This window comes from Curcuma longa, chromosome 3 (genome assembly GCF_044706935.1).
Source record: "Curcuma longa cultivar G26 ecotype Majalengka, Jawa Barat chromosome 3, ITB_CL_G26_1.1, whole genome shotgun sequence".
Classification (NCBI taxonomy): domain Eukaryota; kingdom Viridiplantae; phylum Streptophyta; class Magnoliopsida; order Zingiberales; family Zingiberaceae; genus Curcuma; species Curcuma longa.
In genome coordinates, this window is record NC_133863.1 from 6697719 (window position 1) to 6723201 (window position 25483).

Here is a 25483-nt window from a genome sequence, read left to right on the forward strand (position 1 = left end):
CTCCGCCTCTCTGCTTATATCTCGGCCATGGAGCTTAACTTAGAGCTCAGAGTTTGAACACTCAAACCCAAGCTCCAATGGTGGGTGGGTGGGTGGCTGGATGCGTGGATTCATTGCACGAAGAAGGCAGAATGATTACACTGTGTACTGCCCAATGATTGAGCTGCCTCACCTTGGGCCTTGTTAACAATCCCTCCTTTGGATGGTATCCTCAGAAGAAGATGAAGTCCATGAACAACGCAAACACCGACGCCAACAATGCTTGGTTGGGATTCTCTCTCTCTCCTCAAATGAACATGGAGGTTGCTCACTCCTCTGCTGGTAGCCTCTTTGTCTCTCCTCCATTAACCAGCTCTGGTTTCATGTATGGTGAGGGCGGAGTAGGGTACCACTATTCTCAGCTATCATCCATTCCGCTCAAGACTAATGGTTCCCTTTGCCTCATGGAAGCCCTCACCAGATCGCAACAAGAAGGTACGTTACAAAACTTATTCCCTCTTTCTTTATCCATCTTCCATAAGAATCTAAAATGCCAACAACCTTGCTTTTTATGGCTTGTTGCATTCACGCAAATGAAGTAATGGTGGCATCTCCATCTCCCAAACTGGAAGACTTCTTAGGCTGTGGTCCAAACATGGGTGCACACTGCCGGGAAGCAGCAATGGCTTTAAGCTTGGACTGCAGGGATCCTCTGCCTCATTCAGGCTCAGACATCCTCCATCACCACTTTCCACAATACCAAGATGCGTTCTTTGCTCCGTTGACCAACCATGAGATGTACCAGGCCGCCATTGGAAGTTCAAGCCATGCTATGGCCTCCGTTGCTTCCATGGGCAATGGGGACTTGCAGTCCTTGAGCTTGTCCATGAGCCCTGTTTCGCAGTCGAGCTGTGTCACAGCTCCACAGCCTGCCTGTCCGACCGCTGCCGCAGCCGCAGCCGCCTTCGACTACGTGATCTTGGATCCTACTAAAAAGAAAGGCTCCAAAGCTGGCCAGAAGCAGCCTGTTCATCACCGCAAGTCGATCGATACATTTGGGCAGAGGACGTCCCAGTACAGGGGCGTCACAAGGTCATCTTGTTATTTAAATTTCTTTCTTACCGCATATAATTTTGTCATGATGATTGACAACATTTGTAGTGATGAATGTCGAACTTACTACAGACACAGGTGGACTGGAAGATATGAAGCTCATCTTTGGGACAACAGTTGCAAAAAGGAAGGGCAAACAAGGAAAGGAAGGCAAGGTTAGAACTTAGAATATACAAGCATTCAACAAAATTGAAGTAATCATTCACAGTTTAACATTTCTTCCTATCCAATTAATTATTTTCTTGGCTGGGTATATGCTTGCAATAATGGTGAACTTGGTGGAAGCAGTTTACTTGGGTATGCTTCTTTCACCCATCCAAATACTATCATTCTCTGTCTATAAAGAACCACACCATTAGCATTCTAATTCTTGTACCACAGGGGGGTATGATATGGAAGAGAAAGCCGCTAGAGCCTATGACTTGGCTGCTCTCAAGTATTGGGGTACATGCACTCATATCAACTTCCCGGTAAGCCATCGAAGATTTCAGTTTTCCAAAAATTCCTATCGATGTGATCCTATTTATGGTTTGATGCAGCTAGAAGATTACCATCTAGAAATCGAAGAAATGAAGAACATGAGCAGGCAAGAATATGTTGCTCATCTAAGAAGGTTGAAACCTTGCTTTTGTTTATTCACAGTTGGTTAATTTGAAATGTAACTTCATGGTTCTTCATTCTTTACAATGTCATTTCCCATTATTCACAGGAAGAGCAGCGGTTTTTCGCGTGGAGCATCGATATACCGGGGAGTCACTAGGTCTATTTTGGATACTTGTAGCCCATTTAGTCGAATCCCTTGAATATGTTTTTAATTCGATGGCATGTCTCCAGGCATCACCAACATGGAAGGTGGCAAGCTCGGATCGGGAGGGTCTCCGGAAATAAGGATCTTTATCTGGGAACCTTCAGTAAGTTTGTAGTTTGAGCTGGTGGTTTAGCATCTTGAAGCAAATATAGTCTGTATATCTCTCTGACACAAGTGTGACAAATATGACATTGCTGCTGAATCTTTGACATGTCGATTGCCTCAACATTCTGAAAGGAAAAGGATAAAAAAAAAGAAAAAAAAAGAAGCCTTTGGGGCCAAGCATGCTCGCTAGAGCAAGACTTTATTGGCAAATAGTTGTGCTTTTCACAAGGCTGATATTTCAGTGAGCCTAAAGTCTTTGTTTGACCAATTCATCACCTTTGATTTGGAAAAAAAAAAAGAAAAGAAAACTGACAAGATAGTACTAGAAAGCATTCACCAAGCTAGCTATGATGATGGTTGTTAGGAGCTACTTTTGATGCTTACCATGTTTTCTCCTAAAAAGTTAAGCCTTTGATCATCTTTTGTTAGGCATTCTTATTTCTGACGCTTGAACATGGGATATTAGGTACTCAAGAGGAAGCAGCTGAAGCCTACGACATTGCTGCAATCAAGTTCCGCGGTTTGAATGCTGTCACAAACTTTGATATTTCAAGATATGATGTGGAGAAGATCATGGCAAGTAACACTCTTCTAGCCGGCGAACTCGCAAGACGAAACAAGAACACAGAGGCCCATGGCGTTGCCCCATCAGCTCAAAATGGCGATCGAGAGCTCGACGTAACTGCGATAAACAACAACACAAGTAGCTCTGATTGGAAAACAAACCCCTATCAATCTTGCAACCAGAAACCACAATTCTTTGAAGAACAAATCCCGAAACTCATGACTGGCATTGCTGAATATCAAAATGAGCACTTTGTGAGCAACCTTCAGAGCCTAGTTGGAGTCATGGGTAGTTCAACACAAGGTGTCAATGTTTCAGACAATCTGAACATCGCACAAGGTTTGAATCCCCTATCGCTCGTTCCGGGCTTGAGCAACTCTGGAGAAGTAAATTCTGATAAGGCTGATATCTCCGTACTATTTTCCAAGACTCAACGAAAGCTCATCGGTGCAACACTGAACTCATGGATGCCTCCACCACAACCAAGGCCAGGACTGCCACTGCCTAGCATGCCAATGTTTGCTGCTTGGACAGACACCTGAAGCTTCCGTGAACAACTGAAGATAGCACCAATTCAAGAATTAGCGAAGATTGGGGGTGGTGCTTTAGTTAGTAATGATACTTTGCAATAGAGTTTGGTGATCTTTTGGACCTGGCCTCTGGTCTTCTCCTGTGGCTCTCAAATGTGTATCTACACCTTCTGGGCTACCTGGGGAAGGATTTTGCAGTGCAGAGGCTTTGGCACTCGTAGAGTAGCAGCTACTTATCTGCGTTGATAATTTGGATGTTAAAAACTTCTCTATTGTTTTGTTAGACAATTAGTCTCTACTAAGTGTCTCCTGCTTTGCAAAATACCTTTCTGAAAAGATTTTTCGAGCGGCATCGTCTGCAGCCGAAATCATTTTTTTTTTCTAGCGTCAAAATCCGCATAAATTAAGAAACTCATTTCTGGGCCGCCATCCATCAGGCACTGGGCGCAACTGTGCCAACAGGCCCAGGTACTTGCCGTTCTAAATGAGTTGATATGTGAAACAAAGAAATTATGAATCCAACACAACTCTACCTTGAGGCTCGCAACCTTTTGAGCTTTAGATAATTTATTATTGCAAAATTAAGTTTACATGCCTTGTATTCACAAATACGTTATAGATATATACATGATGAAGTTGGATCATAATTAGTCAACTTAAACTCATCCCACTAATTCGTCTGTATCCTCACATGAAGGTGCAATCTTAATAAACCTATAAAGGTCAAAATGGGATGGTAATACAATCAATGTGTGACATGGCCTATCAATTGATAGGTGGTTTGACTTAGACGATGATGACAAAGAATTAATGATCAAGGCAATTTTTTTAGCCCGGAAGCTTTACCATGCATTTTTGAAATAAAGGTATCTTTGTATTCAAAAGAGAAAAATGTATATGATTTTTTTATTGAGTTAAAATAAATTATTTTGGACTAACAAGGTGATTTGGATAAAAGCATCTTAATTACTGTAGAAAGATTCGATGGCTAAGGCCAGAGCATAATCGAGTTCATGGGAACATCATGGACATTCTATGGTATTTTAAACATATTGATATTAAAATGTAGTTGATATTAACTTCCTCTAAATCACCTTTTTACCATTCTCGTGAAACTTGTGTTGATCTAGACATGTCATCAAATCTTTTCTTTAATCCAAATCATATATTTAACCTTTACTTCTTTTCTATATATATTGAGATGTCGATTCCTGTGTGACCACAGCAACCCCCTGTTTCTGCTCATTCCTCGCTTGTCATGGTTCACTTTTACAACAACATCTCTCTGTCAGTATCTCCCTTGGCATGATTAGAGCCAGTCTATGCTCACCTAATCCAAATAAATGAACCTAAAATAACAGTCTATTATATGATAAAGAAAACATAAATCTGTTTCTAAATTATGCTATCTTACTTCGTTTGACAACTAAAGCAGAGGCATGGCGAGCTGACAGCTTCTGCTTGGACTAGAATCACCAAGGCAGGGAATTACATTAAACTCATTAGGTATAATTAATTATTAGGAGTGTGGGTGGTAGATGCCAAAGAGCTGAGGACAAAGTGTCTGCTGGTGACTGTCACTCTCATGCAATGAAATAGCAAGAGTCATCTGAGATTGCATGAATTTGTTTATGATGAGGATAGTTCAGATTATATTCTTGGGTTGTCTTGGATTCCATTTATTTCTTTAGCACTTTAGTATAAGGGTTGGGTTGAGGGCACATGATAATTTATTTTTTATTTTTGTTTTTGTGAGGGCCTTGACATTATGTAGAGGGGTGTTTCTTTCAACACCTTACTTGAGATAGGAATATTCTCGTTCACTTTTAGCAGTCATTCTTTCACAATTATATATAGATATATATTTAAAAAATACAGTTATATTAGTATATGGCAAAGTGCATTGTTATCTGCACACACAGTGAGGCATTTTTCTTGATTTCAGTATCAAACTACAGTTAATTCGCACGTCAGGATTGCAGTGTATTGGTTTATATATGATTGGACAGTTTTCAAGAATTCATACGTAGTCTTCTATCTGTTTGTTTTCATCTTTAGAAAAGTCATAAATGTTCTGAACAAACGATATGAAAAATTATATATCACTTTCAGTTTAAGTAAAGAAGAATTATCTTATATATCTAATGTCTAATATATATGATACTAAGACACCTATGTCAAAGAAACAAAACTAATGATAAAGAAGCATTTTTCTTTTTCACCAACAATCGAGAGTAATGTAACTTTACCGCTTTCGTTATAAACTAAAATTACCTTATATTTAATGCCTAATACAAGTATACAGCTAAGTTGCTGCAAAAAAACTAGTTTTTAATGGAAACGTTAGGCCATTTTTGTGCTTTAATTAACAGGCCAAATTTAATTGCATGGACATATAATCAAAACCCCTGTTTACTCTCGTTGAGCCCTTCAATCGTTAGGGAATTATATTAATTGCATAAGCTTTAAAATAAAAATACGATGACACATCTCTCCACCAAATACATAGCAATATCTGCAGTAAATCAAACTCAAATTATCACAACAGCTAAACAATTACATGCCAAGATACATCTCCTGATCAGCAAACCAGTTCAGGTTGTTCATCTGAGCAGCATTGCTACTTACGCTGCTTTCAACAGTGCACGAGCCATCTATTCCCTGGCCGAACCAGATCAGCATCTCGTCGAGCTCGGTGGAGAAGCCACCGCCGAGTAATTTTGTCTGCAAGGAAGCAGAAGCAGAAGCAGAACCAGAACCAGAACCAGCCAAGCCAATTCCGGCAGCTTCATCAAACGATTGTGCCTGGGAAATCATCGATGGACCCTGTCCGATTTTGGTCGACCACGATGGTGGATTATTAGATTGCGTCTGGGTCCAATTGTTGCGGCCGGAATCAGGAATGGAATTGGCCTCATCGTCGTCACCAGACTTACTCGCTCCTTTGCTCCGGCGGCGGCGGCTGGCACCGGGTTCCCTTCGCGGCTTGCCGAAGAGCTTCTTCTTGAGCTTGGTGTTCCAGTAGTTCTTGATGTCGTTGTCGGTCCGACCGGGTAATTGCGAGGCGATTATAGACCACCTTAATTAATCACAAATATAATGATTAATTAGGTTAACAGAATGAATGAATAATTGTAGAATTACTTGCCTGCTGCCAATGGAGATGTACAAGCTGAGAATAACGCGGTCTTCCTCGTCGGAAAAGGCCCCGTGCTTGATGTCAGGGCGGAGGTAGTTGAGCCACCGGAGACGACAGCTCTTGCCGCAACGTTTCAAGCCTAAATCAATTGATTTAATGAGGTTATTGATCAATGAATAATGGGTCATTAGGATAAATATGGGATCTAAGGAATTAGTTATGTACCGATCTTGTGGGGGAGGGCAATCCAGTTACCGCCGGTGCCGTGTTGGTGGATGTAGGAGATGAGCTTGGCGTCCTCCTCCGGCGACCAGGGGCCTTTCTTCACGTTGGCTTTGTCGCAGCACGGCGCTCTTCCCATATTGTTGCTTGTGGCTAGCTAGCTTTTGGTTCGATTCGAGGCTTGATTTGGGTTTCGTCGTGGATTCTGGTGGTGGTGCTGGTGCCGGCGAAGAGCGTAGATGTGGTGGGGGAGAACCGAGAGGAGTTATGATGCGCCTATTTATCATACAGCACAAGGTAAGAGAGACCGTGGGCATGCAACACTTGTTTTATCTACAACTTTGGACATCAATTTGGTTTGATTTACCAATAATCAAATATAAATTAAACCAAATCAAACTGATTATTGTTTTTTTTTTCAAATTATGAATCAAATTAAATAGTAGACATCCTTAATATTGTTTCCCTCATCTAGGATTGAAATGTAATAGCATTATATATATTAATTTGGAGGCCGAAGTTATATATATATCGCTCCTACGGAAAAGGAAGGATAACTAATGTTGGTTTTCTTCTCATCGATCGTTTTCAATATTTTTTTTTCAACTTGATCTAAATAAATGTGATTTTATTTTTTTGCAACATTTTCAACCGAAACTCCAAGGACTCTCTTCTACGGTTCTACCGTTCTACGTACCGCCTTTCTACTCAAAGCTTCTTCTCTTCACTATGGAGCCATGCACATTCCATCCACCAAACACACACAATCATATACCCATTCGATGATTAAGGCATGATATTATTAAAAACAATAGCCATAAGGATGAGTTGAGTGCGTCTTAAGGAATTCATTAATCTTGTTATGTTCTAATATGGCCTGTGTCATCGTGCTCATTCATTGTTTGCTCTATCCACCAGTCCTGTAATTGGTTATTGTAGAATTGAAAACTAATTTGCAATTTGTCCAAATTAAATTTGTTTCTTTGTTGTTCGATATATAATTAAATCTGTTTCCGATCCTGATATATAATAGCAGAGATATATCTATATAATTCAAAAGCAAATGAGCCGGCCCAGTCCGCAACCCAACAGGCCCATCACCATATTCAGGACTGAGTTTCGCCGCCATTATTTAATTGTTGGCCCAAATAAAAGGGGAAAAAAACATTGTATCCAGTATTTTTCAAATATCTAAGCGCATACTATCTGAGTATTTACTAAAAAGATTATCCATTTCTCAAAATCAAAAAAGAAGTTGAATCATTGCACTTTATTCGTCTTTTATTATTATTATTTGGAACTCTTTAAAAATATAAATACTTTTAGCCAAAATATTTGACAATCTTAAAGAATTAAAATTTGTGTCATCATTGTGCGCCCCTAGTGATTCGTGCATCATCATATATGTTTCTTTTGTTTATTTTAAATCATACAGGTACAATGATATTAATTTAATATGAATATGAGCTGATTCCATTAAGTATTGTTTAATTGAAACATGTATGATGGAATAAATAACACTGATTTTTTTCCCTGCAGTTTAGTTCGATTTGGGAGGAAGAAGAAGAATAATTCCATGCTTTTGTGTTCGATTGTGCAAAGGGTAGAGGAGAGTAGTGTGATACTAGCTATTTTGGCAGGCAGAGCTAGAGATATTTTGAAAAATAGATACGTTTTCAATATAATTTTGAAGTTTTCTATGAATTAAAATTAGGTTACTGTGTTTGAATGCCTTAAAAAACATAGGCCATGCACGTTCAGAGGTGAAAATTGTGCGTGTAAATTACACTGCAATTCTCGACATCTCGTCAATAATAATGAATGACTATAAAAGGAATTGCACAGAGTTTGTCCCAGTATATTATGTAGATGTTGTTCATATCTGTGAATTATGACTTTATGATTCCCATTTATTTTAGACATTGATGATGATATGACTTCCACCCAACAATTTGCTTCGTCCGAATACTAAGTTGGTATATATATATATTTTAAAAAAAAAAAATTATTTGTGCCTTCATATTGTATTCTATACTCAAAAACATTTTATCATTAAAAGAATATTTAAGATTAAAAAATAAATGTGTTGATCTTATTTTTCAATCAAATTACTTTTGTTTCTAAAAAATAATTTTAGTTAAACTAATTTATCTTATAACAGCATTGATTAAGTTGAAATAATTTTATTTTATATTTAGTAATTTTAGTTAAAATTGATATGATATTAAAATGAAAGTATTTTTAAATAAAAAAGGATAAATGCCGTTTTAATATAAAATATGGTTATGACTTATGAAAATAAAAGGTACATTATTTTGTTTTTGTATTAAAAGAATATTTAGTGTGTTATTGAGTTACTTTTGTGAGGCCAGGCAGTGCATGTGCAGTCTCTCGAGACTTAAGAGAGAGATAGAGAAGAAGAAGAAGCAGGGATTTGATTTGATGGATGAGACAAGTCGAAGGCAGGAAATGAAGAAGATGCAGAGAGAGAGAGAGAGCGGCGATCGCGCGAGATTCTTGCAATGGCGAGTGCCAAATGGCGAACGCAGACGCAACGCAGAATAATAATAATAATAATAATAATAATGATAATGATAATACTAATAATAATAATCCACAGCCTAATTCACTGTTCTTTCAAAATATCTGCACCCTACTGTTTCTCCTACCTCACCATCTACTCCCCACAGTCCCACTCAGCTACCACGATTTTGTTTAATTATTTTTTATAACAATTAGTTATTAAGTACATGCATGCTCAAAACTTCCACGCATTGGTCGATCTATTATCTCAAGATAAACAAGGTTTTAATTTCCTTCTAAACACATCAAATACTTTATCCTTTATTCTCATGCTATATAGCTATATATGAATTAAATCTAACTTCACTATTCCTTGTCAATCATTCAGTATTTTCGACTACTTTATATATATGATCAATTTGGTCATTCCAATAATATCGCTCCCAATGACATGGCAAACTCAAATTCATATAGGGATTTTTTACTTTTTTATTTTGGAGGATCATTTTGTTAGCTATTTAAGTTTGTGGTAGATAATTACTGATATATTGAATATGAGATTATTCTCTTTGAAGTAGGAAGATAAAATTACACTTCTCGCAACTAACAAGATTAATTAATTATTTAAATATTAATTAGTATTAAATTAGTCCATTTAAATGTATAGTGTCGAGGGAATGAATTAGAATGTTAATTAGTTAATTACAGTCTACGCAAACATTTATATTAATGCTTAGATTCCCAACATTTTTTTTTATAATTGATGTGAAAGTTAATTATAGATTAGTACGTTTTTAATGGCCCAAAGACAACTTCGAGGCAAAGCAAAGCCTAAAAGCTACAAAGAATAGTATACGGCAAGTCAAAGTTACAAGATATGATATGATCGTCACAAACAAAATATTGTAGCTACTTGGTCCCATGCTGCCATGCACATGCAATAATATGTGCACCCCATTAATAATTGACGACATTATTTGACCATAATTTCAACTCATTTTGTACGCTCAAAGGCGATCTCAATTTGGTGTGATTAAAGTAGCTAGCTCTTCCAGATAAAGAATAGCCTTAATTATATTATCGTGGGAAAAATAATTAATTAATGCATGTGATCTCATAATTAGAACCATTGGGGTGAATGAATTATATAGATTTTAATTTGTTTGGAGGTTCACTTGCTTGTTTGTTTGCTTCATGACCTACAATATCCATACGGATGGATGCGTTTCGATGTTATATTCTTTTGCTTAGGTTTGATGTTCTTGTCAATAAAGTTCAACACCTATTAGAATCATCAGTTTTCCATGCATACAAAACAAATTAACAAGTGAATTCTGTTGATTGTGTGGGTGTTGTTGCCACTTAATCATCGATCCACAGCTGGTAATTGATTTGAGGCATGCATGTTCGTCCTTTTGGATTTTTTTTTTCCGACTAATTAATATGTCCATTCTCGAATCCATCACATCCTAATGTGAATAAGTGAATACTGAAATAAGATGATTTCAACAAAGATCTCATATATAAGATAATTTATGATTTTAAAATTGACTTGTTTGAATTCTGATTGCTTACCAAATGATTATTTTGAGCTCACACATCTTGATAATTTGCTTATACATGCAAGTTTAATTATGTTATTTTCAAAATCAAGCTTGTATTAGTCTGAAATTCATCACCTTGCAACTGATCATATATACAAGTACACAATTGGTATTAATTATTATTTTCACTCAAATTAAGTTTAACTTATTTGAGCTTTTTGCACTTAAAGTGGCCGGCCATGCATTTTTTAGATTTCACACGACCTAATTAATGTTAATTTTTAATGTTAATTTTGCTTTGTTTCCAAGAATTACAATCAATACTCAATAATAGAAAAAGGCTAAATTAACAAAATGTGAAGAGCATGCAATTTATTTCTCCAGGAAAATTATAATAATTTTACAAATGTAAAAACAGGTGCCGTAGGCGAGCTGAGGGGCCCCTGTGGCATGCATGAAGTGTACGTGTTCTTAATTAGTCTAAAATTAAAATCGTATGCAATTAATGTGCGTATCCCAACATGTACTAGGTTTGTAGCTAGCCAACTGTTCACTTCTCTTGTCGACGACTACCCAATTTTGGAAATCCAAACACTGTGTGTGGCTCCTGTTTCCAGATGAAAATCAAATAATAATTTTTTGTACAATACTTGAACACACATATCAACTAGCTAGGAAGATTAACGATGCAATTAACGATACATTTGACACCTCAATCGCAAGAATAATATATTTTTGATTGCCGTGGGAGACCAGATCATAATATATAATATAATATAATATAATATAATTAAGCAAGAGATCTGCGAGGAGATATCATATAGAATGCGCGATCGATCGATCGATCGATCGAGCCACACAAAATCTAATTGAATCAGAAAACACTAAACAAATGGGTGGAGGTCATGTCAGACACCAAAGCGAGCCAATGGCTTGCCGGTGGTCCGCCGACCGGGCCAAAACTGCACCATTCTCCTCATTAATTAATTCATAGACAGACCAGAGAGAGAGAGAGAGAGAGAGATGCATGGAGTTATTGTCCCGTGTGCTCGCTCGCTCATCTTTATGCACAAACTTACACATCTAGTAAATTACAAACATGTTACCGGCGATTAGTGTTTAATTACATGCATTAATAATGTATTACCCTGAAAAATATATAACATGAGAGGGCATATAGCCACTTGAAAACACAGCCATCTCCCCGTCTACTTGATTTGACATCCGAAAAGAAAGCCACCAGACTTTGCTTTTCCTTTCTTCTCTCTCGATCGGCCTCTCTCTCCTCTTGGCCTGTCTATTCCATTTGGGAGAACCGCTGCGCTGCAGTATTCTTCCCCTCCTCCTTCCCCTTCCCCTTCTCTTCTTCCCCTTCTTCTCCTTCCTCCTCAGTCTCTGACTCTCTTCTCAAATTTTTCATAGAATTATGTTTTAAAAAAAACGAAAAAGCTGCCTATCTAGCTACGTGCAATAGTCTTTCCTTCTTGTTTCCCTTTCCCGTTATATCATCTAGGATAGATATATCGGTATCGGATATATGGAGGAGCTGTCGCGGCAGTTGGGCGCGTCGTCGCGGCCGGTGGCCACCGGTAACGATCTCCTTTACCTTCCCTCTTCTGCCCCGGCGTCATCATCCGACGCCTCCTCCTCCTTCTACGGCCGCGCAGGGGATCATCATCATAATAACCATGTCGCCAGTAATAACTACTTCCTCGACGCCGCCTATCTCCTCGGCCCGCAACTGCCGATGTCTCAAGGGGATATCACTGCCGTGACAGAGGACGCCGGCGTCAAAGCCAAGATCATGTCGCACCCCCAGTACTCCACCCTTATTGCCGCCTACATCGACTGCCAGAAGGTTCATCAACACCCCTCCCCCAATTCGCATGATTAATTAATCAATTAATTAAGACTTTAAACACCTTATATATATCTGTAGGTGGGAGCGCCGCCAGATGTGACTGCACGGCTGTCGGAGTTAGCTCGGGAGCTGGAGTCGCGGCTGAGCTGCCGTCGCAAGGCCTCCGATGACCCGGAGCTCGACCAGTTCATGGCATTATCTAACCCCAATTAATCTCTCTCTAACTGAATAAAAAGTTTATTAAGCTAAGAAATGTTGATAGAAATGAAATTAGCATACAGGAAGCGTACTGCGACATTCTGGTGAAGTACCGGGACGAACTAAATCGGCCGTTACAAGAGGCGACGGAGTTCCTCAAGAGCGTGGAGTCGCAGTTCAACGCGCTCACCAACAACGCCACCACCTCCTCTTCCTCTTCCCGCCTCTTCTCACCTGGTAATTAATCACAGCTCCTCCTTCCGTTCATTTATATTCGCCACTGTTCATCTTTTTGTCGGCGAAGCCTTCGGTATCTCCATAGAAAGGAGAGAGAACTGTAGTTAACTGCTGTTCCAAGTGAAGAATTTTTTTTACCGCTCTGCCACTGTGCAGGGGAAGTTTTATTTGGCACGTAGATGATATGTGTATATATCTTCTTCTCCTTTTAGGCAACATGCATTGATGTTGTTCCAGTCATGTGTTGAAGTTATTATATGCGGAAACTGGAAAGGGGTTTGGGGAAGGAAGAGGCATCCCACAGGGTCATCGGATTCCTCTCTTTCCTTGGATTGCCATTTGTTAACGAGTTGTGTGCATAGAAAGTTGAAGAAGACTCCTATTTTATATATATTAGTGAGCGAGGAACCAGCTGACAAGAGTATGAGGGTCATTTTAGGGTTACAAAGAGAATCCTCTCTCTCTCTTCTCTCTCTCTTTGGGAGGAGTCTGAAGAATATATATAACATATTTAATCATGTCTCTTGTATTAGTTTATTAGCAAACTAAGATCCTCTCCTACTATTGCTCGCTCTATTCTTTACATACCTAACTTCGGGTTCTAGTACATGAAAAGTTGGAGGAGGGTGCATGCTTTTTCTTAAGTGCAAATTTGCATGTATGCTCTAACAAAATGACTACATCAACTGGTAAAGGCAAACGTGTATGTTATTACTTAACTTATATTCATCAGTTTAGATGCATTATTATTTTCTGGATACTATTTCTTAAAGGAAAGCTATGCAGTATTGATCATGATTCCATTAATATAATGGAGTAATAAGCGAGTTTGGTGTGCATGTTGAACCTATTTTAGATTTCAGAATTTATTTTTTCCCCCCTTCCTTCTTTGATAATTGCTTGCAAACAAATGCGATCTAAAAACGATGTTTGAACCATTTAGTTGTTTGTTGATTATCTTGTCTTGATTAACATTACATAAATAAGCTTAACTATATATAGAAGAGAAATGTTTCCCATATCATGTGATCAGTATTAGATGATAATCTAGTCTTAGCTAAAGTCGTACTGTTTTGCTGACATTAGGAGTTTTCTCCTTGTTTATGTGGAAGCAATATGCATTCGGTTTTAGTTGATGGTTTGGTTAACTAGTTTTTGAGAAACCTATGAGATATGTGATGATGTTTATATTGCAATTGTTCAATTAATGTTTAACAATTTCTGTTAGCTTTGCGGAAATGATTTCAAATTGTTATTCCTCCAGGACAATGCATTTTCTGATAGATCATCATTTACATATGTGTCTTGTGGCAATGTTTCTAGACATTTAGTGAAAGGTTTGTTTGATGGTTTTTATGATCACAAAAGCTTTGCATTCCTACTGTCATTACCACCGCCATAATCAACTTATGTTTATTCAAATTATTTGGGGTGGGTCGGATACAATATGTATCAAGATATATTTTATTTATTTTCAAAGAAACATGTCATCGATCTGTATGAGGCATATACACATAGTATATATGCACAAATAAATCCATCAGTATCTCTCCATAAGCTTAAGTAAAGCCTCTAGGACATAGCCTGATCAATTGATATTAACGTAAGGTTCTTACTGTTCCAGCTTAAGTTTTCTTGCCTTACCCTGCTTGAGCTATCAGGAACTGAAATAATTAAATTTTCACTCAGTTATCATTATTGTCGAGCATGATTTTTATTATGAATAAACGGCTGTCAGGAAATATATGCAGATGTTAATTGTTTTCCCATGTGGTTAGTAGTTTCGTTAAAAAAATTTCTCCCCATTGTTATTCCTAGCTAGCTCTAATGCAAAAATTCAGATGAAAAAGGTGAAGGCGTTGGATCCTCTGAAGAAGACTTTGATGCGAGCGGGGGAGAGACTGATAATCTGGAGATCGTCGAGGACAAAGAGCTGAAGCACCATCTTCTGAGGAAATACAGTGGTTACTTGAGTAGCCTAAGGCAAGAGCTTTCCAAGAAGAAGAAGAAAGGAAAGCTGCCAAAGGAAGCCCGGCAAAAACTACTCAAGTGGTGGGAGCTGCATTACAAATGGCCATATCCATCGGTACGTACGAGTTCAATCTTTTCTAGTGCACGGTTTAATTTCCTCAAAATATATGTAACTTAATTGATGCTGATGCTTAATCCTCAAATCAAAATTCGCAAATTAATGAAAGGACGATATGTGTACCCCCTTAATTCTTTGCTTATATTGTAATATCAGTTTTTGTTTGCAGGACAAAACAGTTGTGGTGAACTAACTTTTCTTTCAATTCATTTAAAAATATTTATTAAAAGGAGCAGAAAGTGAGTGGGAGAGGATCATAAAATTCCATCCTTTAATCTCATATCTCATGAGTTTGTGCTCTCTCTTGGGTTTTAGGAATATGAATACTTTAAATAAGATTATCTAAAGCATAGAATAGTGATTACATGGATAATAAATCTGATTACCATGTTGCATTCCCAGTTGGTCTCTTTATTAAAATTCTCAAAGTAGAAGAAACTTTTTTGTGCATAAACAAAATGCAGGAATCTGAGAAGATTGCTCTAGCGGAGTCGACAGGCCTCAATCAGAAGCAAATCAATAACTGGTTTATCAACCAACGGAAGCGGCACTGGAAACCCTCAGAGGATATGCAACTCATGGTGATGAATAGCTTCCATCCACATAACCCTACTGGCTTGTACATGGAAGGACAGTTCATGGGAGGCGACAGCCTTTACCGCCTCGGCCCCTAAATTATTGAAGCTTTTGAGGTTTGCAGTCGATAGAAGCTAAGCATCTCCATGCGTTAGCACTGACTTATGATTTAAGAGTTCCATGACTACTATGCTGGTGCTTTAACTGCCCTTGGAATTATGATTAGTCCAACATGTATCCAAACTAATAATTTGAAAGTTTTACGATACCACAAAATGTGCTGCGATATTATTTTAATTCGAGGGAAGCTGCACAGAAGCTTATTCTGTTTTAAGTTTTTCTCTCTATTCCGACAGTACTGGAACTCTCTGTTCTGTATATGTCGTGGACCTTGCTAATATTAACATTCAAAGCAAATAAGGTTCATGCTTTATTGTGATTTGTGCCCATCGCCTGTACCTCATGCACCTTCATAAATTCCTTGGTCTTCAGTGAAAATGGAAGGAAAAAATTTGCCAATGAAGATTGTAAAATGATGAAATTTGTTCTATTGAAACCTAATATGTGTTTATCAACAGTTTGTTATTATACGTTCAAGGATGGTTTTCATGTTCTTATGTATAGAAACTGCTGTTTGTACAAAGACAAATAACCTGTCTGAATACATATTTCTCATGGATATTAAATATTATTTCTACCAATTGTAAGTATAGATATGTTTAGTGCCCACTATTATGCTTTCTGACCTCAATGAGACTTGTAAGCACATGCACATCATTATTTTCTTTTTAAAAATAATCGCCTTTTTAAAAAAAACGAAAAAAGAAAAAGGAACAACACTACAGGCATGCCATCATCGACAAGCGTCGTGGTATAATTGGATCAGGAATACATGAAGAAATTTTGAATTCTCCTTGGTTAAAAGAACCTACAGGACATATGCAGTATATGTTCGGTAAAGTTCATCCAGAAAGCAACAAGAATTGTGATTGATGTCAGAAAAAACAGGTTGTGAACATAGAAAAGTTACAAATTCTCTACGCCAATAATTAGGGTTACTTTTACATGGCGTGGCAAGAATAACTGATGTCCAGATTGAACCAGAAATAAGTAAACTAACAGACTTGATCATTTTGAAAGTTTCTTGGTGAGACGCAGCTTTCATCTACTGCTCAATCGATCTACGAGCACATCGCCTAACTCTCCTGCCACAATAATTTGACGGGATAGCCGAAAGTGATATTAGATCATGTCCTTTACTGAGAAAATAATTTTCATCTTATACTAACTTGTTGTATGCTTGATTGTCATGCTGAAATAATTGAGCAGCCTCAGGATTTGCAGGGCTTGCAGGGTTTGGGTCAGTGAGAAGTGACTGCGAGGATTAATGAATCAATCCTAGTGCTCAGGGTAACAAAAGTAGATATGTAGTGCAATAAGATAAACATTGACCTGGATCGACATCAAAATGGTACAAACATTGTGGCAAGGTGACCAAGCATCCTGAATGATGTCTATGCATAGAGTCCCATCAATATAAACTGCAAATTGATACATCAAATACTTAGTTATCAGAACGAATAATTATGCTTGAACTAAAAGAACCCCTAGTATGCGTCTTGATCCCTAACAGTTGCCTTACAAAGACGGATGATAATGAAGAAGCAGGTGAAACAAGAGAACAAGTTCAAGAAACATGAGAAGCAAGTCGTGTGCAAAGACAGGGTAGAACCAAGCGAGATAACAAAACGGCCTAACTGAAGTAAAGTGCATATGCACATCCTTCCAGTTTCTACTGGAGACGGGATGGGTTAGGAAAGGCAGACAAGAAAAATAATAGAATACATGAATAGATGGGCTTTGTTAACAATCAATCTCTTTTGTAACAAATGTCAAAATGGCTCATCATTATCCTTTTTTTTCAAAATTAAGATAAAAGAATAAATTAAATCAAAGAACATAGTTTTAGTAAACAAGTGCAAACCAACAAAATGACTTATGCAAGCAGAATCGAGGAAAACAGTCCCTAACTAAAAGACTAACCTGCGCCCATAAACTTGCAATAGAACTGCAGAGACTTTTACAACAGCATCCATAACTTTCAGAATCGAGGCCATCAGACACGTTAAATTTGATGGTGGTTTAAAAGGTGAGCAATGTAGAATAAACAAACATCCAAAACATATAGAACAAAAAAAGTACAGAAATTGCATGTCTAGAAAAACTTATCTTGATCTTGTTTTCAAGTTTCAATGTCAAAGAATAAGAGAGTACAGGAAAACTACTCTCCAATTAAAATTTCCCTTTTCTTTGTAAATAGAGGCTGGTCTATGAATGAGGCTCGTGCTAATAAGATGTTTCTGTATGTATCCTATGCCCATTGCCCGATAAAGGGTGGGATGTCTATCAAATATCAATAATAAAATTCTGTTGAGCGTTAAAAAAATATCATCATTGAGGCTTTTCTCTGATCTGAATAATACACGAGCTCTTTCTTTCAAAACACTAGTTACACATGAAGAAACAAATTTACAGTCAATTCATATAGGTTATCAGCAATACAACTCACAAGTTTCAGAAATTTTCACTTTAACACCTCCCCTCAAACTTCACCTTTTTTTAAAAAATAAATTCCGGAGTTTCTAAAATCATCAAAACAAAAAAACTCCATTGTTCTTAATTTCTTGTAATTCCACTCCCTAACCATTAACATCAATACTCAGTAGAAAAGTGACATGGCACAAGTGTGGAACACTAAGCCAAGTCGTTATTTCATTAGGTTAGTGAACAAAGAGTTGATAATCTCTGACATTGTCATGGATAAACCTAGAGCAGACACACACTAGAACAGTTTGAAATGGAAGAGAGGATGCATCGTATGCGAAAGATAATATCAAAGCATCACACGAGGCTAGTGATGTGTATAAGTGGAGTGGCGATGACTGAATTTGGAGGTGGTAATGACATGGAACGTAGGGTTATAATGTAGGAGGATTGACTGACTACAGGTAAGGATGACAATGGGTACCTGATAATTGGATATTCTCAGGTACCCCATATATTTAAGTAGGTTTGAAGGTGGTGATGACATGGAATGTAAGGTCATTAAGAATATGATTATCAAGGGAGTAATAGAAATCATTAAGAAGGAAATGGTCATTTGTTTGGCAACCTCTAGTTTGTTTGACAATGATTGAGCCTGAGAACATCAGGAAGATGTTGGACTCGGTGATACATCATTGAAGGAGGATTCCAAGAATATGATTCATTCAGTTTGCCTATGTCAGAAATGGGGATTGTTAGTACTGATATAGATGACTATAAGGTAAAATGGGCGGAATGGATGGTAGAGGTTCATAATGAGGCTTCAGCACAACAATTTTGCACAAGGATGTGCTACTGCAATCTATGGTTGCATTTGATGACTGAGATTGGTTCCTTGTGAGTTTGTCTTTACAATTTTGTTAAAACTGTAAGTTCTTTGGCTCCACCTCTCCCCTTAATGTACGGGTGATGGTTGCTTGATAGGTGATTTTAAATTTCTCTATGTAGCATCAAAACTGGCTTCAAACTGTACCACATACTTTGAATTTGGTTTCAAACCTATATTGGCTTTTTCTTTTAGAAAGTTTTTTTTAAAACATGTTTGTTCACGTGGAGTTAAGATTATACACGAGAGTCTATTTTATTAACATTAACTTTCTTTTCAATAACACAGGAGAAAGATAAGAGATAATAAAATCTAAAATTTTAAGAAGGGGAACTTGTGTCAAAGAGACCATGGTGCAAGGAGTCAATGATGATGAACACTGGCCTGGAGTGGACACAATCTAACAGTCTGAAGCTAAGGAAAATGTTGAAACAACTCCCAAGGTCACAAAAAAAATAGCAGAGTGTGGAAATGGGGTTGAGGGGCAGAGGATAGTAATCGTGCATTGGAGAAGTGTGATTGCTCTGAATTCTAAGGGATAACAACAGGAAATGAAAGGCATAAGAGGATGACAAGTTTGAGAAGGATGAACCTCCAAACGCCAAACCCGACTGCTTTACTGATTTCTTGATGCAAGGGAGATTCATAAGATTATAATGTATAGACATCTAAGAGGATGCTTGTTCATAAATAATTAACAAATTGTGGAGAACATAAAGTTAGTACGATTCCAGATAAAATAAAGGAAACCATTCTTAATTGTATGACCGGTTGAAAGGATCTTGAACTCCTTTTTGTAGGAATGAATCTATATTACTTAGTACAAGAAAGGCATTAGACCTATTATGAATCAATTTTTTGTGCGAGTGAGATAAAACGAGTTATTAGCAGGAGAAAGAAGACACAACTGTTAACAATCTCGATGACAAACACAAAAGATTGGAACATTTTGGCAACTTCAAAAAAAATCTGGGCCCAGGAACTTACCGTTAGGGTGGAAGACTTCAGAAGTAAACCGAACGCGGGGTGGTTTAGCGGGATAACTGTCCCCAAACGTCAGCTGCAGACCAAAAACACCCCCTAGAAATCTCCAACAACAAATTTAACAGCAAAAGTTGCCGGAAAGCTTCAAGGTTATTTAGCGAATTATACACAAGTTAGAAGGATCAGACCTTCCCAAGGCGCCTCATCAGGCCCTAAGATGGTGACGCCCCACACGAATAAATTTTCGTCAGACGACGGACTTGCACTGCAACCCTTCGATGTCAAATCAATCATCATCGAGATGATAAAAAACACACGAATAACCACCAAAAAAATAGTCGAAAATGCTATTACGTGCTAGAAGGATAAAAACTCATACGTAGATTGAAATCAGAATGATTGCAAAACCATCAAAAATCTTTCTTTCAGCCAAAAAACCTATGAAAATCCAGGAAAACAGAATTTTTAATGATAAGATGGAAATGGGAGACCTAGGTACCACCGGAGGCTCATTTCTGATGGCTTTAAGATCGGACATGAGGCGAAGCTGGGCCGACGAGGAGGCCATCCCAACGAAAGCCCCAGGCCTAACCACGATTTCTTAGGAGAAAGCAGAAGCAGCCTCGATCGGTTCCTTGTTTTTTATTCGATCAAAGAGGGCGAACTGAAAGAGAAGGTTCTCGAATCGGAAACCATTTCTATTCCTTTCTTCGCAAATTGGTTTTTGGACGAGTCGTTTCACAGTTCACGCACGAGAAAGCGGCACGAAGTGATCAGCAGTACGGGGGGACCCACGTGTATCCATCTCTCCAGTTTGTTACAGGGAACCTTGCGGGAAGGGGGTCGGTGGGTCGGTCTGTGGGTAAGCGGGCAGTAATAATTATTTGGACGCTTTTTTAATTTTTACCCAACAAAAAAACACAATCATTCTTTAACAAGCAGCAGCACTCGTGTGTCCATCGGCTCCAGCGACGACCTTGTCCCCGTTCACAATCCAGCACTCCACTGAGACCGTAACACGAGATTGCGGTAACAGATCTTGCCCTCAAACTGTTCGATGTAATGCCAGAGTGAAAACACATCACACATCCATAGTGATGGTGGAAGTAGTGTCTTCTTCTGGAAATTAGAATTCCCACGCACACCTGATCCCTCTGCTCTTCCTTGCAGAGCTGCGCAGGTATTCCATGTGGCCTCCCCTGCTTTTTATCACCCTCCAGTATTTCATCGGGTCAAGATTTCTTCTTCTCGTGGCTTGTCCATATGCTACTCTGGCTAGCAGTCTTCTTCATGTCCCCCTTCTCATAAATGCACTCAATACCTGGCTGGTTTCACCTCTATTTAATCCCATCTACCTCTCTCCCTAACTCGGTGCTATAAAACCAAGAACGAGCAGAAGAACACGAGAGACATCGATTCCTCCCCAACAAATGGGATTTCTCCAGTACTCTATCATCCATTTTCTTTTATTGCTCCTCTTTAGCTTCACTGCACCTCACCACTCAGTTGAAAGTAAGTCAATTCATCAAAATCTCTTCTTTTTCATTAAAGTTGTAGGCTTCGCTTTCTTCTGGAAATTGCAAATGTAAGTTCTTGATTTTTCTCATTCAGAAACTGTCATATAACATTTGATTAGCAACAGGATTGCAGGGAAGAGGAGAGGAACAGGTGAGAGCTTTGATTGGATCAAGGCCACCGACGTGTGAGAAGAGGTGCAGAGCGTGCAGCCGTTGTGAAGCAATACAAGTGCCAGTGATCACCCAGGAGACCAAGACTCGAACTATTAAGGAATCGCAGGACTACTACTCCAATTACAAGCCCCTGAGTTGGAAATGCAAGTGCGGAAGCTTCATCTTTGATCCCTGATGCTAAGCCCCGAGCCCACACCAGATTGAATTGTGGATAATACACACGTAATGAGGATGAAGCTGTGCTTGTTTGTTTGTTTGTTTTGTTATCTTTCCCCTACATTTCGTGTGGGTTTGGCGATGTTTGCTTTGATAATGAACATGGTGTTCTTTGTCCTTCGTGCTTGTTTGCTTTGAGCATGAGGCCGAGCAAAGGATAAAGCGACTCACTTTTGCAGCTGGTGCAGAGATTAAAATAGTGTTCACCCAAAAAAAATTAAAAGTTCGCCAACAAAAAAAAACGAGAGAGAGATTGAAATAGTACGAGACAATGTTTGAGCGACGGACAGTGACAGACCGGACACGACGAGGTGGTTACGGATTTCTGCTTTATCTGCAAGCCATTTCTTTTCCTCGAAATGTCATGTCCTTAGAACAAAGTGATCAACATGATCCAAGCAAACCATCTTAGCTCGAACTTATGTATTAGAAGATTTGAAATTGTGACTGCCAAGCACAACAAAAAGAAAGAAACCAATCTAACATAAGAGCTGCAGAGAATCACCTCAGTTTAATCAAATTATGGTCCAGGTTGTTTCTCTTTTTACTTTTTTGACACCACTCGCAAGTCACAAGAAAGGTTCGAACCACAAGTTGAAACAAGGCGCTAAAGATTACAAACTGCTTTCATGACACCTTCCTTTCTCTCTTTACTACACTTCTAGCTCAATAAAAACCAACTAGAAGGCTGTTAAACACAAATGCATATGCATCTGAAACGCACGGGAAGCAAACAAAAATTTGCTTATGAAACATTTCTCACGCCTATACAGACAAAAAGCAGACGCCTTGGTAGGATTATATCATCGCAGCAAATCTGGCGAGCTCAGCTCCCTCCTGAGCTTGTGGCTGAAGAGACGGCAGGCGTTCATGCTGAGGTCGATAGCGGCGGCCAATGCTACAAAGGCGGCAGCGTCCTCCGCGCACGCCACGTGCTGCACCCCGACCTCGACAGTGGGCCGGCCGTTTCGACCCTCACCGGCCACCGTGGATGACATCACAAACCCCCGGTAGCTGGAGAAGGGCCATGTTGCATGCCCGAAATCGCCGCTCCCCCTCGGGCTGCAGCCCGGCGAAGTCGACCGGCTTAAAGGCGTGCCAGCAGCGCTGGTAAGGTCGATGTTGAACTTGCCGCCCTTGGTGGCGCTCAGGGTGGACTCAGCGATGTTTATGCCCGCCCCAGTGGCAGCCTCCGCGAGGAGCTCGAAACGGTAGCCGAGGCCGTCTCCAGAACTCGCGCCACCGCGCTCGCGCCAGGCTTCGAGGCGCCCCCACGGCTTCCAGGTGCCGTCTCCGGGCCGGAGCAGCAGCCATGCGCCGGGGTTTGAGCGACTGACCTTATCAGTGCCGGGAGAGGCAACGAAGGGGGTCACCATGGAGGCGAGGGCCACTGGCGAACCGGAAAGGTCATGCACTGTTACCGACCACCCTTTCCGCTCCTTCACCGTTCTATCCCGCTCAGACCCGAACGATGGAAAGCAACGTCCAGAGCTCCCTCGCTGCGAATTCATCGATCTGAACCACAAAAGTTTTTGTTTTTTCAGTCACAGCACAAGAGAATGCTTCTTCGAATCGAACAAAATAAATATTTTCATCTACCAAAGAAGACTTTGCTGAAAAATCATTGCAAATAACTCGATTTCAAAGAGGCGAGAAGTGTAACACAAGTATCGCGGACATAGGTAGTTCACGAGGTAAATGTACCAAGAATTCCAGTATAGAAAACATTGATATCGAGAGTTTAGGTCAAAACCTGGCGCTAGAATTGCGGGTGCCAGCACTGCGGCAGCAAAACTTGCAAGTGAAAACAGGCTGCCTAATGTTTCCTTGCACCTGGAACACCTGAGGGCTGCACTCTGGCTCACCGTCGAACTCAAACACGAACCGCGGATCCGGATCCGCCCTCACCGTGAGATACAACTGCGCGGGAGACGACGACCCCTTCCTCGCGTTCTTCTTGCTCAACTCCACCCATCCGCTGTGGAACACAACGGCCCTGTTCCCGCCTCCCTCCGCGATGGTACTCTTCAGGTCCAAAGTCACCGTGACCTCTCCAAGGAGCCGGCCCGAGGTGACTCCGCAGGTAGTCCCTCTCCGACCAGTATACACAGAGACCCTGAGTCTGGCGCCGCTTCCATTCAGCGCAAAGATCGAAGATTTGCTATAGATCCGGTCGAGATCGGCCTTGGAGAGGTTAAAACGGGCGGCAAGGGCGGCAGACGGCGTAGAGGGAGGCTCCTCAGGGGAGACAAGCGGGACGGCCGTGGTCTGGCAGGGGGATTTATCGAGGCGGATCTTGGCGAAACAGGGGAAGGAGGAATTGTGGACGCCGGCGCCTGCAGAGCGGGTGGCGACGGGGATCTTGAGCGCCAAGTTGCCCACTAAAACCCGGACGAAGGGACAGGGATCCATGTCGATGAATCGAGATAGCTCGCGAAATCCTGGAGCCCGGTGGTTACGTTAGGGCTTTTGTAGGTGAACGAGTGGAAGAGGAGGGAGGGAGAGTGACAGCGATGGATGGAGTCGTCGACAGCCTGGCGCGGGAGCGACGGACGAGGAGGAATCAAGCCGTGCGAAAGCGTCGTGCGCTGGTCCCACTTGGTATGCCAGTTCACAGGTAATTAGTTAACAAATAAAAAGAAAAGGAAAACTTGAAACTTTCATTAAAGACAAATTATATATAATTTCTTATTAAACCGTATTGAATTCCGGTAAAACTTGTCAAATTTTAATTAGAATGAACTGTAATTCAATCTAACCAGTTAGATGTAAAAAAAAAAAAAAAATTTAACATCGAAATGATAAATGCATTACTTGCATAAATTGTGTATTCCTATCCTTAATCTGTTTTCTTTCTGAGAAAGGGAAGTCTGTGGGGCTGTATGGATCGTAGCAGCCAATTCAATTTCAATTTTAAAATCGAAAATTGACAGAAAGTTGAGTTGGCATAGGACAACGAAGTTCCAGCTGTTTACAGCAAATTAACTCCTGGAATGGAATGTGCTAAAGCGAAGTTGGCGCGTCAGCATGACGTCGGATGGTATTTAGCTAAAGACCACCTGGAAATGAAGGTCGCAATGTATTATTAATTTGAAAGGAATTTAAAATGGATGTGACTCATTAACTTAACCAAATGATGAGTTGGCCACGTATGATCAAAGCCAACAAGCTAAGTTAATAGGCAAATCGAACGGACTAGACAGGTTAAGTGGGATAGGCCTCTTCATATATGATCATATGAAGAAGTATCTCTTTATTTACAATAGCACAAATTAATCTTAAAACTTAATAACACCGAAAGTACAATTTGATAGCAATTTCAATTTAGAATGGATCACTGTCCATGTCTTGTCCAAGGTTTACGGCTTGCACGGTTTGATCCATTCCCACCCGCTTCAAAATTGCTGCCTCAGATTGGGCCCCGGCCCATCTTCTTAAATGATTTTGAAGATTGCAACTAAAAGGGTATAGCAATTATTATTTTTCATAAAAGGCAACCAAAAATAAAAATAACAAAAATAATGGTTAAAGTTTGAAACAGCAAGTTAGATTATAGTACTAGAAAAATGCGTGACGGATTTCAATTAATTGCTCTTCCTGATCTCCATTCCAAAATCTTCATGTTTCCTTCTTTTTTTCTCAACATTTTGTTACATTCTTTATTCACCATTCG

At 39.6% G+C, this 25483-nt stretch overlaps 4 protein-coding genes and 1 pseudogene across 4 annotated transcripts; 2 read left to right on the forward strand and 3 right to left on the reverse strand.

Annotated features, from left to right (window-relative positions):
* The first annotated feature begins 221 nt into the window (after positions 1-221).
* Positions 222-3112, forward strand: LOC141822914 (AP2-like ethylene-responsive transcription factor ANT). The gene is made up of 9 exons (XM_074710215.1): positions 222-474; positions 579-1071; positions 1165-1247; positions 1381-1389; positions 1474-1562; positions 1632-1705; positions 1802-1852; positions 1927-2003; positions 2472-3112. Exons 1-9 carry the CDS (start codon positions 222-224, stop codon positions 3110-3112), a joined length of 1770 nt encoding a protein of 589 aa, XP_074566316.1.
* A 2544-nt stretch (positions 3113-5656) lies between these two features.
* Positions 5657-6748, reverse strand: LOC141823568 (uncharacterized; annotated as a pseudogene).
* Positions 6749-11968: 5220 nt separating this feature from the next.
* LOC141822915 (homeobox protein rough sheath 1-like) lies at positions 11969-15823 on the forward strand. Its single transcript, XM_074710216.1, has 5 exons — positions 11969-12386; positions 12468-12581; positions 12671-12824; positions 14666-14910; positions 15378-15823. Exons 1-5 carry the CDS (start codon positions 12066-12068, stop codon positions 15585-15587), a joined length of 1044 nt encoding a protein of 347 aa, XP_074566317.1. The 5' UTR covers positions 11969-12065; the 3' UTR covers positions 15588-15823.
* Positions 15824-16549: 726 nt separating this feature from the next.
* On the reverse strand, positions 16550-20539 carry LOC141825367 (ubiquitin-conjugating enzyme E2 2-like). The gene is made up of 6 exons (XM_074712751.1): positions 20395-20539; positions 20092-20168; positions 19907-19999; positions 16942-17030; positions 16779-16864; positions 16550-16694 (listed from the first exon to the last, which is right to left on the reverse strand). Exons 1-6 carry the CDS (start codon positions 20469-20471, stop codon positions 16655-16657), a joined length of 462 nt encoding a protein of 153 aa, XP_074568852.1. The 5' UTR covers positions 20472-20539; the 3' UTR covers positions 16550-16654.
* A 1781-nt stretch (positions 20540-22320) lies between these two features.
* On the reverse strand, positions 22321-24247 carry LOC141825588 (uncharacterized). Its single transcript, XM_074712970.1, has 2 exons — positions 23564-24247; positions 22321-23325 (listed from the first exon to the last, which is right to left on the reverse strand). The coding sequence occupies exons 1-2, from the start codon at positions 24220-24222 to the stop codon at positions 22614-22616; spliced, it is 1371 nt and encodes a 456-aa protein (XP_074569071.1). The 5' UTR covers positions 24223-24247; the 3' UTR covers positions 22321-22613.
* Positions 24248-25483: the final 1236 nt, after the last annotated feature.

What these genes read in the sequence shown, in the direction of transcription:
- LOC141822914 (XM_074710215.1), top strand. Translation starts at nt 222, where the DNA reads ATGAAGTCCATGAACAACGCAAACACCGACGCCAACAATGCTTGGTTG. An exon ending in CACCAGATCGCAACAAGAAG is followed by an intron (nt 475 to 578) that starts GTACGTTACAAA and finishes ACGCAAATGAAG; the next exon opens with TAATGGTGGCATCTCCATCT. An exon ending in TCTTTATCTGGGAACCTTCA is followed by an intron (nt 2,004 to 2,471) that starts GTAAGTTTGTAG and finishes ATGGGATATTAG; the next exon opens with GTACTCAAGAGGAAGCAGCT.
- LOC141825588 (XM_074712970.1), bottom strand. Translation starts at nt 24,222, where the DNA reads ATGGATCCCTGTCCCTTCGTCCGGGTTTTAGTGGGCAACTTGGCGCTC. An exon ending in ACCCGCAATTCTAGCGCCAG is followed by an intron (nt 23,326 to 23,563) that starts GTTTTGACCTAA and finishes TTTGTGGTTCAG; the next exon opens with ATCGATGAATTCGCAGCGAG.
- LOC141825367 (XM_074712751.1), bottom strand. Translation starts at nt 20,471, where the DNA reads ATGGCCTCCTCGTCGGCCCAGCTTCGCCTCATGTCCGATCTTAAAGCC. An exon ending in TGATGAGGCGCCTTGGGAAG is followed by an intron (nt 20,000 to 20,091) that starts GTCTGATCCTTC and finishes GGAGATTTCTAG; the next exon opens with GGGGTGTTTTTGGTCTGCAG. An exon ending in CCATTTTGATGTCGATCCAG is followed by an intron (nt 16,865 to 16,941) that starts GTCAATGTTTAT and finishes TAATCCTCGCAG; the next exon opens with TCACTTCTCACTGACCCAAA.
- LOC141822915 (XM_074710216.1), top strand. Translation starts at nt 12,066, where the DNA reads ATGGAGGAGCTGTCGCGGCAGTTGGGCGCGTCGTCGCGGCCGGTGGCC. An exon ending in CCTACATCGACTGCCAGAAG is followed by an intron (nt 12,387 to 12,467) that starts GTTCATCAACAC and finishes ATATATCTGTAG; the next exon opens with GTGGGAGCGCCGCCAGATGT. An exon ending in TTCCCGCCTCTTCTCACCTG is followed by an intron (nt 12,825 to 14,665) that starts GTAATTAATCAC and finishes GCAAAAATTCAG; the next exon opens with ATGAAAAAGGTGAAGGCGTT.